General features: G+C 34.6%; 1 protein-coding gene across 1 annotated transcript; it reads left to right on the plus strand.

Moving 5' to 3' along the window:
- Positions 1 to 357: 357 nt before the first annotated feature.
- On the plus strand, positions 358 to 13,893 carry LOC132728145 (carbohydrate sulfotransferase 5-like). The gene is made up of 7 exons (XM_060713770.1): positions 358 to 644; positions 5,614 to 5,652; positions 6,538 to 6,633; positions 7,113 to 7,290; positions 7,791 to 7,841; positions 10,305 to 10,420; positions 13,190 to 13,893. Exons 1-7 carry the CDS (start codon positions 563 to 565, stop codon positions 13,867 to 13,869), a joined length of 1,242 nt encoding a protein of 413 aa, XP_060569753.1. The 5' UTR covers positions 358 to 562; the 3' UTR covers positions 13,870 to 13,893.
- Positions 13,894 to 13,962: the final 69 nt, after the last annotated feature.

Genomic DNA, 13,962 nt, shown 5'->3' on the forward strand with positions numbered 1-13,962 from the left:
CCCCGAGTGACTGCGTCGCACGGTATTTCCATCAAATTGTCGACCAAAATGCAATATCTTTACATGTGCATACTCGGAAAACACATCGCTAGCTAACTGCATTCCGATATTTTTACATAAATGTCTGTAATCTTCAAAAAATATGAAAAACTCACCTTGTTTATCGTGTCAAACGTCCTAGACGGGTGCTCACAACGAGGAACGGAAGTTGCTCACAACATTTTAACCGATGGACATTTTTCACTCGTTGTGAGTTAAACAGGCGTGATATTGACTGTGGTCCGATATCCGTAACCGTAACCGTCTTAAAATAAAGAGTATTGTATAGATCACGATCACTTGAAATACGAGTCATTTTTTCTTCAATAAGTTGTATGTCATTACAATACAAAACGTGGCAGTCGTTGGTACATGTATTCAAAGCGACCTCGTTCTAATTTTTCACGATTGTTAATTGTAATGGAAATATCGATCCAATTTTGTTCTTTTACAAATAAATCACGTCAGTTGTACGACAAAAAAAATGGAGTCATAAAAGTTTATACAGTACACTTATATTACAATGATGGGTGTTTTTCAAAGGATTAAAGATTCACTTTCTACTAAAAACAAATGGACTATATTGACATTAGCTTGGGGCATAGGTATTTATTAAATTTATCGATTTACGTGTATTCATTATTTAATTATACAGCAGACAAGTGATTGCTATTTATATATAAACCCTTTATTCATTTATTTATTATTTAATAATTGATTTAAAAAAACAAACAAATTTATACATATAATTTATTAATTAATTACTTGAAAATTTAGATATTCATTTATTCATCTTTTTTAATAATTTATTTATTTATTTATTTATTTATTTATTTATTTATTTATTTATTTATTTATTTATTTATTTATTTATTTATTTATTTATTTATTTATTTATTTATTTATTTATAATATAACAGACACGTGATTGTGTTGGTTATTTATATATTAATTTATTAATGAATTTATTTACTTATTCTATTTACTTATTCTATTTATTTATTCATTAATTTATTTATTTTATAACAGGGTTATTTATTTATTAATTTATCAATGAATTTATTTATTGATTGATTTATTTATTTGTTAATTTATTTATTTTATAACAGGGTTATCTATTTATTAATTTATTAATGAATTTTATTTATTTATTTATTTACGAGGGCTGTTCAATAAATACGCGGAAAAGTGCTGCCATATTTTTAATATTCATGGGAAATTGACGTTCTCTTTACAATTTGTAAATAAACATATAATAAACATGTACACAAAATTTCAATAAAATCGGATAAAAATTAATAGTACAATTTCAAGTATTTCTAAGGTAATCGCAGTGAAACCGGCCCAACGTCGCACCTAGTCCTTCTCGAAATACTCTCGTGAAAGGAAACACACTTTTTACAACGGTTGATCCATGACATGACGTTAGGGCTGTAGGCCGGGTGCTCGAGGACTTCGAAGCCGAGTTTCCTGATTGTGTACTGTGTTTCGGCCGCACGATGAGACGGTGCGTTGTCGTAATGAAATATCGTGTCGGCGATTTTCGTGGCCCGCTTCTTTCTCATCGCCCTCATAAAATCGCTTCTCAGAATCTGAAAGCATAAAAAAATACAATCATAAGTAAATTGTCATTCATTCATAACAGACAAGTCACTGCGTTGGATGTAAGTATGTTTATATATCCACCCTGTCGTAAATTTCCGCGGTAATTTAAATATCAAGACAAGTTTAGAAGTTTATTTAACAGTTACTTGCTGAGAATCAAGGGTCGGTTAAATAATTTTAATCATGTAGCGAGTAACGATAGCGTGTCCTTCTGTTAGGCTAGCCTGGTTCCCTGTCTATATTTACTACGTAAAGTAACGTGGTGTAAGGAAAAGGAACCCCAGACTAGTCCTATACTGCGTGCACTGGGGATATCATAGGCACTTCATAGCAAAAAAAAGTTTAATCGACTACCAGTTATGAACGACTACCCGACGTGATTTTTATAAACTTGTATCTGTAATTTTTTACACACACATACTTAAATAATCAATAAAATTCTACCGACAAAACGTCTTTTGAAAAAATAGGGTTATCTGCGGTATTATTTATATCCACAGTAGATATTGTCATAATAATCGTTCCTGAGATGTTTCACTGAACAGTTATATTTGCGTACATATAAATGTAAAATCGTTTTAAACTAGCAAATATGCGATTACCAGCAAGGTTCAAGAGCTGGGTCGCTGTCATGGATTACGTGGATGCATTACGAGGTTTTGCAGACGTGATTTTGGTTTGGTTTTGGGAATCAGTGGTGATTAAGAGGCACTTCTGCGACGGGGGATAAGCCAGCCTGGCTTGTAAGATTTAAGGTTATGGTGTTTTTTTTCTGCTGATTTTGCTGAAATGATTGGGTGTTTTATTGAAAGAGATTGTGGCCCTACTGATTTGGGACATACTGCGTGCTGCGTGCCGGGAGGGGACTCTGTGGTTGACAGTTTTTGAGGCCCTTTAGGACTGAATTATTTTGGTGTTCGTCTTATGCCTTGCTTCCTCGTGCCCTTGTGGGTGATTTTCTTGTTATTCTGTCTTCCTTTTGGACATTGGTTGCTTTTATTGTGGTCGTTGGGTTTTCTTTTGTATTTTTCTGATCGTTTCGGTGTTTCGCTTGTTTCGCCTTTTGTGAGCATGGCAGCTGTCGGAGTTTCACTTGGCGGGGCTCGTTTTGTTTGCGCTGTCACGTTTGTGGGAACACAGTGGGGCTGAGAGTTTGGTTTGGTGCGCCGTTGGCCAGTTTGGACTATCCAGCGGTGCTTGTGCTGCTGACCGTTCCGTGGCGGTGCCCCTCTGTGTTCCTAAGATGTATGTCTTTGTTATTTCATATTGTTTGGATGGTACTTTGTTTGTTTTCTTGTTGTTTTCTCGTCTACGGTTGGTGTTTTCCCTTTAACCCTGGTTTTTATGCTCCCCGAAATATTTCGGGGGAGCATATAGTCGGCGCCTTGTCCGTCTGTCCGTCCGTCTGTCTGTCCGCACTCACAGGATGGTAATTATGTGGCTAGAGGGACAATAGGTAACTGTTCTTTCTCTTTGATGTCATTCATTCCGTAATGCTTTTATGTGGCTATTTTCTTTTGTGTGGCTAAAAAGAACAATAGAGATAACAATAGAGTAGCCACATAATTACTCTCCTGTTAGAACGTCCGTCCGTCTGTCCGTCCGTTGTCTTGTATGGAGCATAACTTGAAAACCCTTTGAGATAATTTGTTGAAACTTCATACAGTGGTAGAGGGCATTGAGGGGGAGTGCAGTGTAAAAGAACCATAACTCTATTTTGCCCGGTTTTTGAATTATCTCCCCTTAAAGAAAAATCTTGTCCGGGGCATAACTCTAAAACTATAAGAGATATCTACATGAAACTTTGTAGGTGAATAGATCTCAATGGGTAGATGTGCAGTGCATAAGAACAATTACTCTTTTGTCCTAATTTTGGAGTTATTGCCCTTTGTTTATTTTAACACTTTGAACTTTGTCCGGAACATAACTTTAAAACATAAAGAGATATCAAGATGAAACATTGTAGGTAGATAGATCTCATTGAGTAGAGGTACAGTGCAAAGGAACCATAACTCTGTTAAGCCTCATTTTTTAATTATCTTCCCTTTTAGAAAAATCTTGTCCAGGACATGGCTGTAAAACTATAAGAGATATCAACATGAAACATTGTAGGTAGATATATCTCAATGGGTAGATATGCAGTGCACAAGAATCATAACCCTGCCTTGCCTAATTCTGGAGTTATTGCCCTTTGTTTATTTTTACTTTTTGAAGTTGTCCGGGACATAACTCGCAAATTATAAGAGATATCATCAAGAAACTTTGTAGGTTGATATATCACATTGATTAGAAGTGCAGTGCAAAAGTAACTCTGCTTTGCCTATTTTTGGAATTATTGCACTTTGAACTTTTTCCAGGGACATAACTCTGAAAATACAAGAGGTGTACTTTCCTGTGCCCAAAAGCTATTCAGGGAGCATCACCCGGCTCAAACCGGGCTCTTGTTTATTTTTGTCTTTTGCCCCTCCCTTACTCGGGCATCGAGTCCCCTTCCCCTGTTCCCCTTTGCTTTGTGGGCCTGTGTGTCGGTCGATCTATTATTTGTTTTCTTTTATTTTCCTTGTCGGTTACTATTATTTCTTTTTTAAATATCATTTATATGATTAACCTGTCCGTGCTCTGCCTAGCGCCCAGTCCTTATTTTGTTTAGGGTCTACATGCTGCTGGTTCTTGCTGCGGGGTCGTTTGGGAGTTGCGTTCATTGAACGCCGCCTTTCCTTGTTGACCTTGAAATTTAGAAGGCACACTGTGTGTGTAGTGTGTAGCGTTAATTTTTTTAGAAGAGAATTTGATTGTTTTGAAGGGAGTTTTGTTGATTTGTTGAAGTTGGTTGAATTTTATTGTGGTGATCTTAATTGATCAAGGTTCATTAGTTGTAATTAGTTGTTTATGTTGGTGCATTATATTTGGTTGTTGAGTTATATCTGAGATATATGGTTTATATTGGTTGAGTTGTATTGAGTGATTATGTCTTGTCAAGAATTTTATAGTTACTAATGCTTTGTTTTTGAAGATATTTAATTGTAAATATTGTGTGTTTTAGTTTAAGTTGTTTTCTGAGGCTGATTAGATTTTGTGAAGTTAATATTGTTGATTGAATGCTTGTGGTTTATACTGTATCTTATAGTGTAAAATAATCATTTTGTGTTCTTTATTTTGTGGCGATTTTATTGTTTTGTTTGATCACAAATTGTTTAGAGCTTGGGCTCCACGGGCGACTAGTATTGTTTCGAATAAAAGACGTGTACGAGAGAAGATATTTCGTATAAGTGGTTGATAAATGACGTGTGTTTGTTTTGGGTGTAACTAATGATCAGAGTTCTTTGTTTTTGTTGTACATAATGATTAGAGTTTGTTGTATTGATGTATGTAGAAAAAAACCTATAACAAAAGTGTTAACTAAGCCAATAATATTACATGCTAAGTTTCCAACTGAGAATATTTCAATTTTATGTCAGGCGGTGCTTTTGAGCCTCCATATCTTTGAAATTGGTTTTAGTTTTTATTACCAAATCTTTCCGACATCAATGCAGTTATTCTTCTGAAGGACTTGTCTATTTGTTCCTTACACTACGCTACTTTCCTTAGTAAATATAGGCGGCAGGAAACGAGACTAGCAGTAGCAGTTATGTAGTCGGTCACAACAACGGGAAGTCGATCCAAAAAAAAATAATACATATGGGTGACACTAATAAATATGCTTTGAAAATTTGCGCAATAATTAGAACATTAGAACAGTATAACTTATGTGACAATTAAAATTCGGGGATTTTGTTAATTATTACTGAATGAAAACAGGACTTTAATAGCGCAACTTAAAGATACCACATGTCTTGAATTCAACATTTTTCAATCCAGGTTATGGTGTTTTTTTCTTTTTTTTTTCTTTTTTTTAAATATCTTTTTTATTTTTTATTTAGTGTTGTTTGTTTTTTAAATTATTGCATCTAAATTTTATTTTACATTCAGGTGTCATATGCTTACACTTGCAGTACGTACATTTATCAGGTATGTAACCTCTTCAAACCATACTGTTCTCTTTTATAAATCTACGAACTTGCAAAGTTTTCCTCATACTTCTTTATAGGAATTCTACTGAGGTACAAAAGCCTAAAACCATGTTAATATAATTATGTACCTGCTAAAACATGATTTTTTTTTTCATTAAAATAGATCGGCGTGGACACTTTAAAAGAAGGCTATGAAACCGATAATAAAGAAAATCACTGAACATCGTACTTTTGTAGTATTCTTAGCCGTGTTTGAGTAATAATCAGTCAATAGACTAACAACGGAATTAAGAAAATTTGAGCCGCGTCATGACTAAACCAACATAGTGGGTTTGCGACCAGCATGGATCCAGACCAGCCTGCGCATCCGCACAGTCTGATCAGGATCCATGCTGTTCGCTTACCAACTCTATTACAAGTTGAGAAACTGACAGCGAACAGTATGGATCCTGATCAGACTGCGCGGACGCTCAGGCTGGTCTGGATCCATGCTGGTCGCAAACGCACTATGTTGGTTTTGTCGTGACGCGGCTCATTTGGAGTTTTTCATGGTAATCCGTATGTACAAACAAGCTTTTACAGTAATGTTTCACCTTCGAATACAGGTTAGACAGATATTGTACCGTTAAGCTATATTGTATCACGGCTAAATTAGTTGTTAGATTAGAAAACCCACGTTTGCCGAGTCCCTGATAACATCTTTTTAGGATCACTTTTTTCACAAAAAGAATGAAAAACGTAGTGAGCGAATGATCTGAAATAGACCTAATCTGGAATTAGATCATTATTTCCTGAAATACATAATAATAATAATATAATAATAAAATATATAAAAAATATTAAGCTGACATGTTCTGATAAATGCGTGTACTTAAATATAAAGGTACAGATTTCACCAAAGACTTTAAAGACCTTGAGCACCAAAAAGATTTCACCAAAGATTTTAAAGACGTTGAGCTCCAAAAGCCGGTTCTCAAATGTAAGTGTATTTTTCTCACTAGTCATCACAGACGCATTAAATAAACTTTTAACAGTCGCAGCGATCTACTCCTATACTTGATATTTAGTAACAAACCGACTTTTTATTTTAATATCTCCAAAATTGTTGAAAAGGAAATGTTTTATTGAAATATTCAAAAGTGATATTCATGAAATTATGTTAAATATTATTCTAAACTTACGTATTTATTTATAATTGAAATAGCTAACATGCCCTCTGCTCAAAATCGGATGGATTTTATTTTATTTATTTAGGATGGGAAGGGGGAGGGGGCGAAGATACAAAGCTATGGGAAAATTGATTTATTACTAAGGTAAAAGTTATAACAAAATTGACTGGAATGTGATTGAATTATCTAACTTTATTCTATTCCCTGTTTAAACACCCCATGTGCTTTTTAATCTAAAACTTCAAAAACAGACTTTTCATCGTGTCTTTTGGTTGATGCTTCTTTCCAGCACAAGGCTATGACGTACTTTTAAACAGTTACATGAGAGCCGGAAGTTCTTTAACTGGTATGGTTTTCGGATATAGATCAGATTCGTTTTATGTATACGAACCCTTGTGGAAAATCTCACAGTGGACTTATTTGCATGGTAATAGCGCGGTATGTAAAGCTGATCGTCTAGAATGCAGGTATGTGGCAGGTTATATGCTCAAGCCGTCTCGTGAACATTATTTTAAATGGATTTAACTCACTACATACAATGTTGGAGTCGCTAGTAGAAATCATGATCCGAAAGTAGAAACGCTCTTTTTCTTCGATTTTTTAACATTTTTATTCATTATCGTACATAAGTCGGTGTGAGAAGATTAATTAGATAGTGCATTTTGGCGGGTGAAAAGGCAAGTTTATAGCATTTTGATTTAAATGATTCAAGCGTCTTGTCCGGTATATACCGGAATACCAAGTGCATTTTGGCGGGTGAAAAGGCAAGTATTTAAATCATTCAAGCGTCTTGTCCGGTATATACCGTAATACCATATTTAGTGTGATAGTCTCACTCATGTAATATATTCTTACGAAATATCTGTCAGTGACATCATATGCTTCTTTATAAATTATGATTTTTGTGTAAAAAATTTGCAGAGTGTTTTGTTCAAAAATTGTCTGTCTTTTGTATATTTTCTATCAGACATGTGGAGCCAGGGACAGAATATCAAGACAAGGCATCTGCTGACAAAAAGTAAATATTTTTATGTTTATGCATGTTAATGCAAAAAAAGCAAACGTTGTCCTTTAATCAGCTAAATTAATACCATGTATTTAACCAGCTTTGAATTTGGATGGACCATTTGAAATATCGGGTATTTCAAGTTAAAAATAGAAAATTTGAGCTACTTCCGGTGTCAAAAGGAAACATGACCTTGATATGTAAAGAGCTCAAACCTACCTGATTTTTCTTACATAATGAGAAAGAGGCCTTAGTCTCTTAATTTTAGGAAGAAATATGTCTAAAATTAATGATTTGGGAAGTAAAAAAATGCTCAGCCTGGTGTCAGTTTAGAAGTTTAGGAAAATTGCTTGGTTTAAAGGATTTTATTGTGAACAGGTCATTTGTAGATATCTGTTTTATAATTTAAACAATCACTGCTCAAAATCACCGAGTCGAGCAGCAGAAACCTTGAACATAAGACCACCTTTCTGATTTGAGCCGCGTCACGACAAAACCAACAAAGTGCGTTTGCGTCCAGCATGGATCCAGACCAGCCTGCGCATCCGCGCAGTCTGATAAGGATCCATGCTGTTCAATTACCAACCATATTACAAGTAGAGAAACTGATAGCGAACAGCATGGATCCTGATCAGACTGCGCTGATGTGCAGGCTGGTCTGGATCCATGCTGGTCGCAAACCCACTATGTTGGTTTTGACATGGCGCGGCTCATTTGTTTTTTTAATGTCTATTTAAATCAATACGTCTCCTGATTTTTTATTTTACTTTGTGCAACATTATACTTATAATGTTTATTTGCTCCATACTCTTTGTATTTCGTATATTAGCTTTCTTATACGTAAATTCTGTGGCAAATGTGCTGCTCAGAGACGTGTATATCCTTCAAGATCAGAAAACAAAAATCAAAATGAAGTTGTTGGAAAATGCAAGCGAATGTCTTTGACGTTTGACGTGCGCCGCGAATCAAATCGTCACCATGGTAGTAATGGTTTCATTTTGTCGTTTGTTGATATTTTTCTATGTAAACTTGTGAAAAATTTGTCCATTATATGGGTTTATCACATATCAAAATATCAAATTCGTACTTTTTTATTTGGCTTTTAAACAATCTTGTCGAAGAATATTAGGACAACCCACATACATGTCAGATTATAGAAACAGTTACCTCTCACACGATCCAATCACCTCTTTAAGCTTTATTCTATCGTCAACACTTATTAAAAATCCACGTAATTAAGGATGTAACAACTCTAACGTGAAATTTAATATATGTATATAACTATTCTTCTAAAGCAATTTTCAAGCATCCAAGAATTTGTTCAATATGTATTGCAAATGTTTCAGCTTATTGTGTGTAATAATTGAAATATATCCGAAAAACTGGGCTAAGGCTTTATGGAAAATAAACTTTTAATTACCTCCCTTTACTTACATAAAATGTAAATTCGGTAATATATTTACAAATAAAGCTTTTTGGAACTTTCATTATTGATAAATCTTCATTTGAGCATCATTTTTATGATATAAATCCATAAACATTTTGAGTTACAGAATTGAATTCAGTGATTCTAAAGTATAATTCAAGAGTATTGTTACGACATTGTATACTACGGAATAGTTAAAAGGCATTCAAAAAGTGTAAGTCGGTTGATTGTAATTTGATTTAAATACACGTTTTAATACAAACCAATAATGTTCACAAAAACTAGAAGAATCGTTATTTTGCCAAACCGATTCTCTATATACTTGAAGTATGTTACGGCCTAAATGTACCTTTTCTTTTTTTGTAAAACATTTATCTTTTTGACAACAATTCGTTTAAACAAAAAACTTCAAGCATTTTGATAAAAGGGAGTAAAAATGACAATACATGACCTTGTCTTTCTGAATAAAATGAACTGAATTGTGTTAAAACATCTAATCAAAGCGAAAAAAAAATCGACCGTCTTACATCTTATGATCGCACTAAATAGAGGCCCTTTATTGATTCCGTAGTTATTAGAGCTGTCATCGATAGAGACAATATCGATCTATCGTTGATATTTTTTGCCTATCAATAATCGATACACATTAAAAAATCTATACTTTTGACTAATTAATTAAATGTCTAGAAATTATAAAAATTCACCCAAAACATATACAGAAGCAGTTATTTATGTCTAATGTTATGCTTTTGTCATATCGTGGAAATATATCATAGCAATGGTGAAAAAAAATATTGTCTGGAAAAAAAATTTGCAGTGGACAATAGACTGTACAAAACATGTTTTAAACTGAAATCATTTAAACAGGTATGAAAGTGAACGACAGAGAAGTAATTACAGGTATTATCGATATATCGATATATCGTTGATATGCTTTGCACTAAAATCAATGACAGCCCTAGTAGTTATCATTATTTTGAAATCTTTGATAAATCGCATTCTGAAAGTTAATTACCGTGAACTATTGATAAACAGAGTTCTTGTTTCAGGCGACCTCCTGGTTCTCTGGTGATAGCTAAAAATATCTTACACAATACATACGATTGTCAGTTCCAGGACTATGAACGCATGGTTTTTGAACCTTTAGTTACAGCCAAATTTGGAGGTAAGTTGTCATGACAAACATAAAACAGAGAAAAAGGGTACAAGTTCGGAAAAGGGATTTTAGTGAGATTATGAGATAAAAGACGACTGATTTTGGTTCGAATTAATCAGATCAATTCTTTTATTCACAAAGACTAGACCATTTTTTCGTCTTGTTGTCACTTTACTCAAAATGCTTCAAGTTTCTAGTCAATGCGGAGTGGGTTTTTTTTGTTTGTTTTTTTTTTATTTAAAAGACAAATGCTTTTCAAAAGAGGAAAAGTAACCTTTTCGCGACTACACGCCTGGTAAACAAAAGAGCTACATCTTTCTGAGGTATACGGTAAAAATCGATCTATCGCTACTTCCAGGCTAGTGCATATCGCTAAAATCGGTTGTCAAGTGTTGGACATCATGTTTTTATATATTTTATAAAGTCTACACCAAATATCGAATTTCTGAGAATGCTATGCCATGCAGCTTTGATTAAGATTTGCAGAAAACGTAAAGTTGTTAAAATTTGTGTTTGAAAAGTAGTTGTGGTTAGCGAATTTATCGTTGAAATTGACCGTTTCATCACTATGAGGTGAAGACTTTATGGCTTATAAAACTCATTTTGGTCGTCGGAACACCAAAAATAAGAACGGGAGTCGAAATGAAACAAATTTAATTAACGAAAATGTAGATATTCTTTTTTCATGAAATTTATTTAATGTAGCTTGAACTGTGTGTCAGCGTGCGAAGTTGTTGCAACTAACTAGAACTTCCAGGATGTATTCTTGATCTTTTGATTAACTAATCTGAGCTGCATCACGACAAAACCACATAATGCGTTTGCGACCAGCATCCGCGCAGTTTGATCAGGATCCATGCTGTTTGCTATCAGTTTCTCTACTTGTAATAGGGTTTGTAAGCGAACAGCATGGATCCTGATCAGACTGCGCGGATGCGCAGGCTGGTCTGGATCCATGGCTTGATCGCAAACCCATTATGTTGGTTTTGTCGTGACACGGCTCATATGTAAACAGGATCTCCTGTGTTGCCGTTTGAAGACCCCAATATCAGTGCATGTTAAACGTACCACTCCTCCTCATGCTTACGCTTCAAATGCAGTTAAATGACACGTAAATTCTTATTTGACCAATCAGTTGTAAAAAGTCGTCTAAACATAGACAAACGGTAACACGAGTTTAGAAAGGTCAATAACAGGTGCACGACTTGAAAACAAGACAATAGTCCTGTTTTGTCTTAAGTTACAACGTTTTGATTTCCATGCAGGATAAGACAAATATTCTGTTTGTTTAAAAGGTCAAATAAACATGGACAGATTTAAGAATCTTACACCTTATCTATACTTATAAAGGAATCAAGTTTGTTCTATTCGTTATAAATATGGACCTGCTATGTTCTTCAAAAAACTTAATTTTTTTTTTTTCGTATTGAATATTACATGTATACAAAAGAAGGATGCGGCCTCGACGATCGTTGTCATGCGACTATGTGTACGTTGTCTTGTAGGTCCTGACTTCTACAATTGAGCCGCGTCAATGACAAAAACCAACATAGGGCGTTTGCGACCAGCAATGGATCCAACCAGCCTGCGCATTTCCGCCGTAAGTAGTCTGATCAAGATCCATGCGTGTTCGCTATTCAGTTTATTCTACTTGTAATAGGGTTGGTAAGCAAACCAGGCATGGATTTCCTGATCAGAACTGCGCGGATGCTCCGGCTGGTCTGGATCCATGCTGGTCGCAAACGCACTATGTTGGTATTGTCTTGACGCGGCTCAATTATAAACGCATGGAGGAGTGACATGACATTATACTTTACGCATGCATTCGTGCAACTCCAATAACTGACCTGCACATCATAGTGACAAAATTTTAGATTTACAATAAATAAACTGCATGAGAACAAATCAAATTGCAAAAATGCTGTTTTAAGACAGTTTTTGACACAATCCATGACAGATATATTGAAATTTCTATCTTGACTGTCGTGCATGTATTGACGTTCAAAGACAAAACAAGATCAAACTTCACATTAATGCCATAACCTTCTTATTCCTAACCATGTTCTAAGCGAACTCCTTCACGAAATTCTTAGCGCTAACGTATACCAACGTTAACTTTGTATTGTCATACATATACGAGTAGACAACTCATCTTACAACATGCGTATGCTGTCTTATGAAATAGCGTATACATATAAACATATAGACATTTGGTAAGATGTCAACATGAGGTTTTAATCAGTCAGGTTATAAGAATTCTTTCTACTTTTGGACCTTGAAATTCGTGACTGAATTAGCTGTTAAATTGGTGTTGTTTTTGTTTGGGTAATACACTTATCTATGGTGGCTGATTTGCGCCATGTCGAATATTTGTTTGGCAGCGAGACAGAGGAAAATATGAAAATACGACAAAATCATCGCCTTGTCGAAATTTCGTGCTTTCGCTTTTCGCTCCGCTCGCTAGGCGTTAAATATCATCACAAAAAGTACGACAAAGTGACATCTTTTCGTACTTTTGCTCTGCTGGGAACAAGGCAAAAACAATAGATACCGACAAAGTGACTACTTTCTCTCTACAGTCGCTTGTTATGCACTAATCATTTTAGCTGTTTAACTGTCCTTTTGATTTTTCTTATTAATGTGAAACAAACAGTTTTATATAATTAAACATTAAATCATTGAGAAACTTATGCAACGATATTAGAAGTTTTACAAATTAATGTGCTAGACATGCTTTAAATCTCGATTAAACTGTATTTTATATTTTTCCATTAACAGGTCCAAGCTGGAATACAATGAGAGAGTGTCTGAAACACAAGAGTAAATATAAGACATGTTTTCAACGACATATGCCAAAAAAGTGTAAAGATTCTACACATAAAGTCACAAAAGTATTACGACTTACAACAGACCTATTGGCGCCTGTTCTGCAGTCACGTGACAATCTCAAGGCCATTCATCTCTTCAGAGATCCACGTGCCATTATTAATTCTAGAATTGAGACCGATTGGTACCCTGCAGGCACGGAAAAGTTGGTTATAGAAAACGCTGAATCATTGTGCAATAAAATGCTTTACGATTTTCGCGAAGGTCAAAAAGTGCAAAAATTATTCCCAGATAGATTCAGATTTATTTATTACGAAGATTTTAGCGTTGATGTTTTAAACAAGTCTAAAATATTATATAACTATTTAGGTATGACTGAAAATGATAAATATTATCCGGAAATCATTAAATATCCGGCTGCTAAGAACGCAGCATCTGTTGAGACGGAGCGAAAGAAAAATACAGCATATTGGTGGAGAAAAACTTTTAAATGGGAACTTGTTGAGAAAATGGAGGAAATATGCAAGGATGTTTATAAAGAACTTGGCTATAAATCCTTTTCAAATATACAGGAATATAGCGACTTGTCAATACCCAGTGTAGTCATACCAAAAGAGTATTTGATCGTTTGATGCTAGAGTTTTATTTTAGAAATAATGTTAAATATAAGAGTTATGTGGTTTGAATGGTGCGCGGGTTATTGGTAAGATGCGCAGAATTTGCCT

This window comes from Ruditapes philippinarum, unplaced genomic scaffold (genome assembly GCF_026571515.1).
Source record: "Ruditapes philippinarum isolate M1 unplaced genomic scaffold, ASM2657151v2 ctg12831_1_1_1_1, whole genome shotgun sequence".
Taxonomy (NCBI): Eukaryota; Metazoa; Mollusca; class Bivalvia; order Venerida; family Veneridae; genus Ruditapes; species Ruditapes philippinarum.

Coding starts and splice junctions, on each gene's coding strand:
- LOC132728145 (XM_060713770.1), top strand. CDS start 563: ATGATGGGTGTTTTTCAAAGGATTAAAGATTCACTTTCTACTAAAAAC. Junction 7,291..7,790: donor GCTGATCGTCTAGAATGCAG/GTATGTGGCAGG, acceptor ATTTTCTATCAG/ACATGTGGAGCCAGGGACAG. Junction 10,421..13,189: donor AGTTACAGCCAAATTTGGAG/GTAAGTTGTCAT, acceptor TTCCATTAACAG/GTCCAAGCTGGAATACAATG.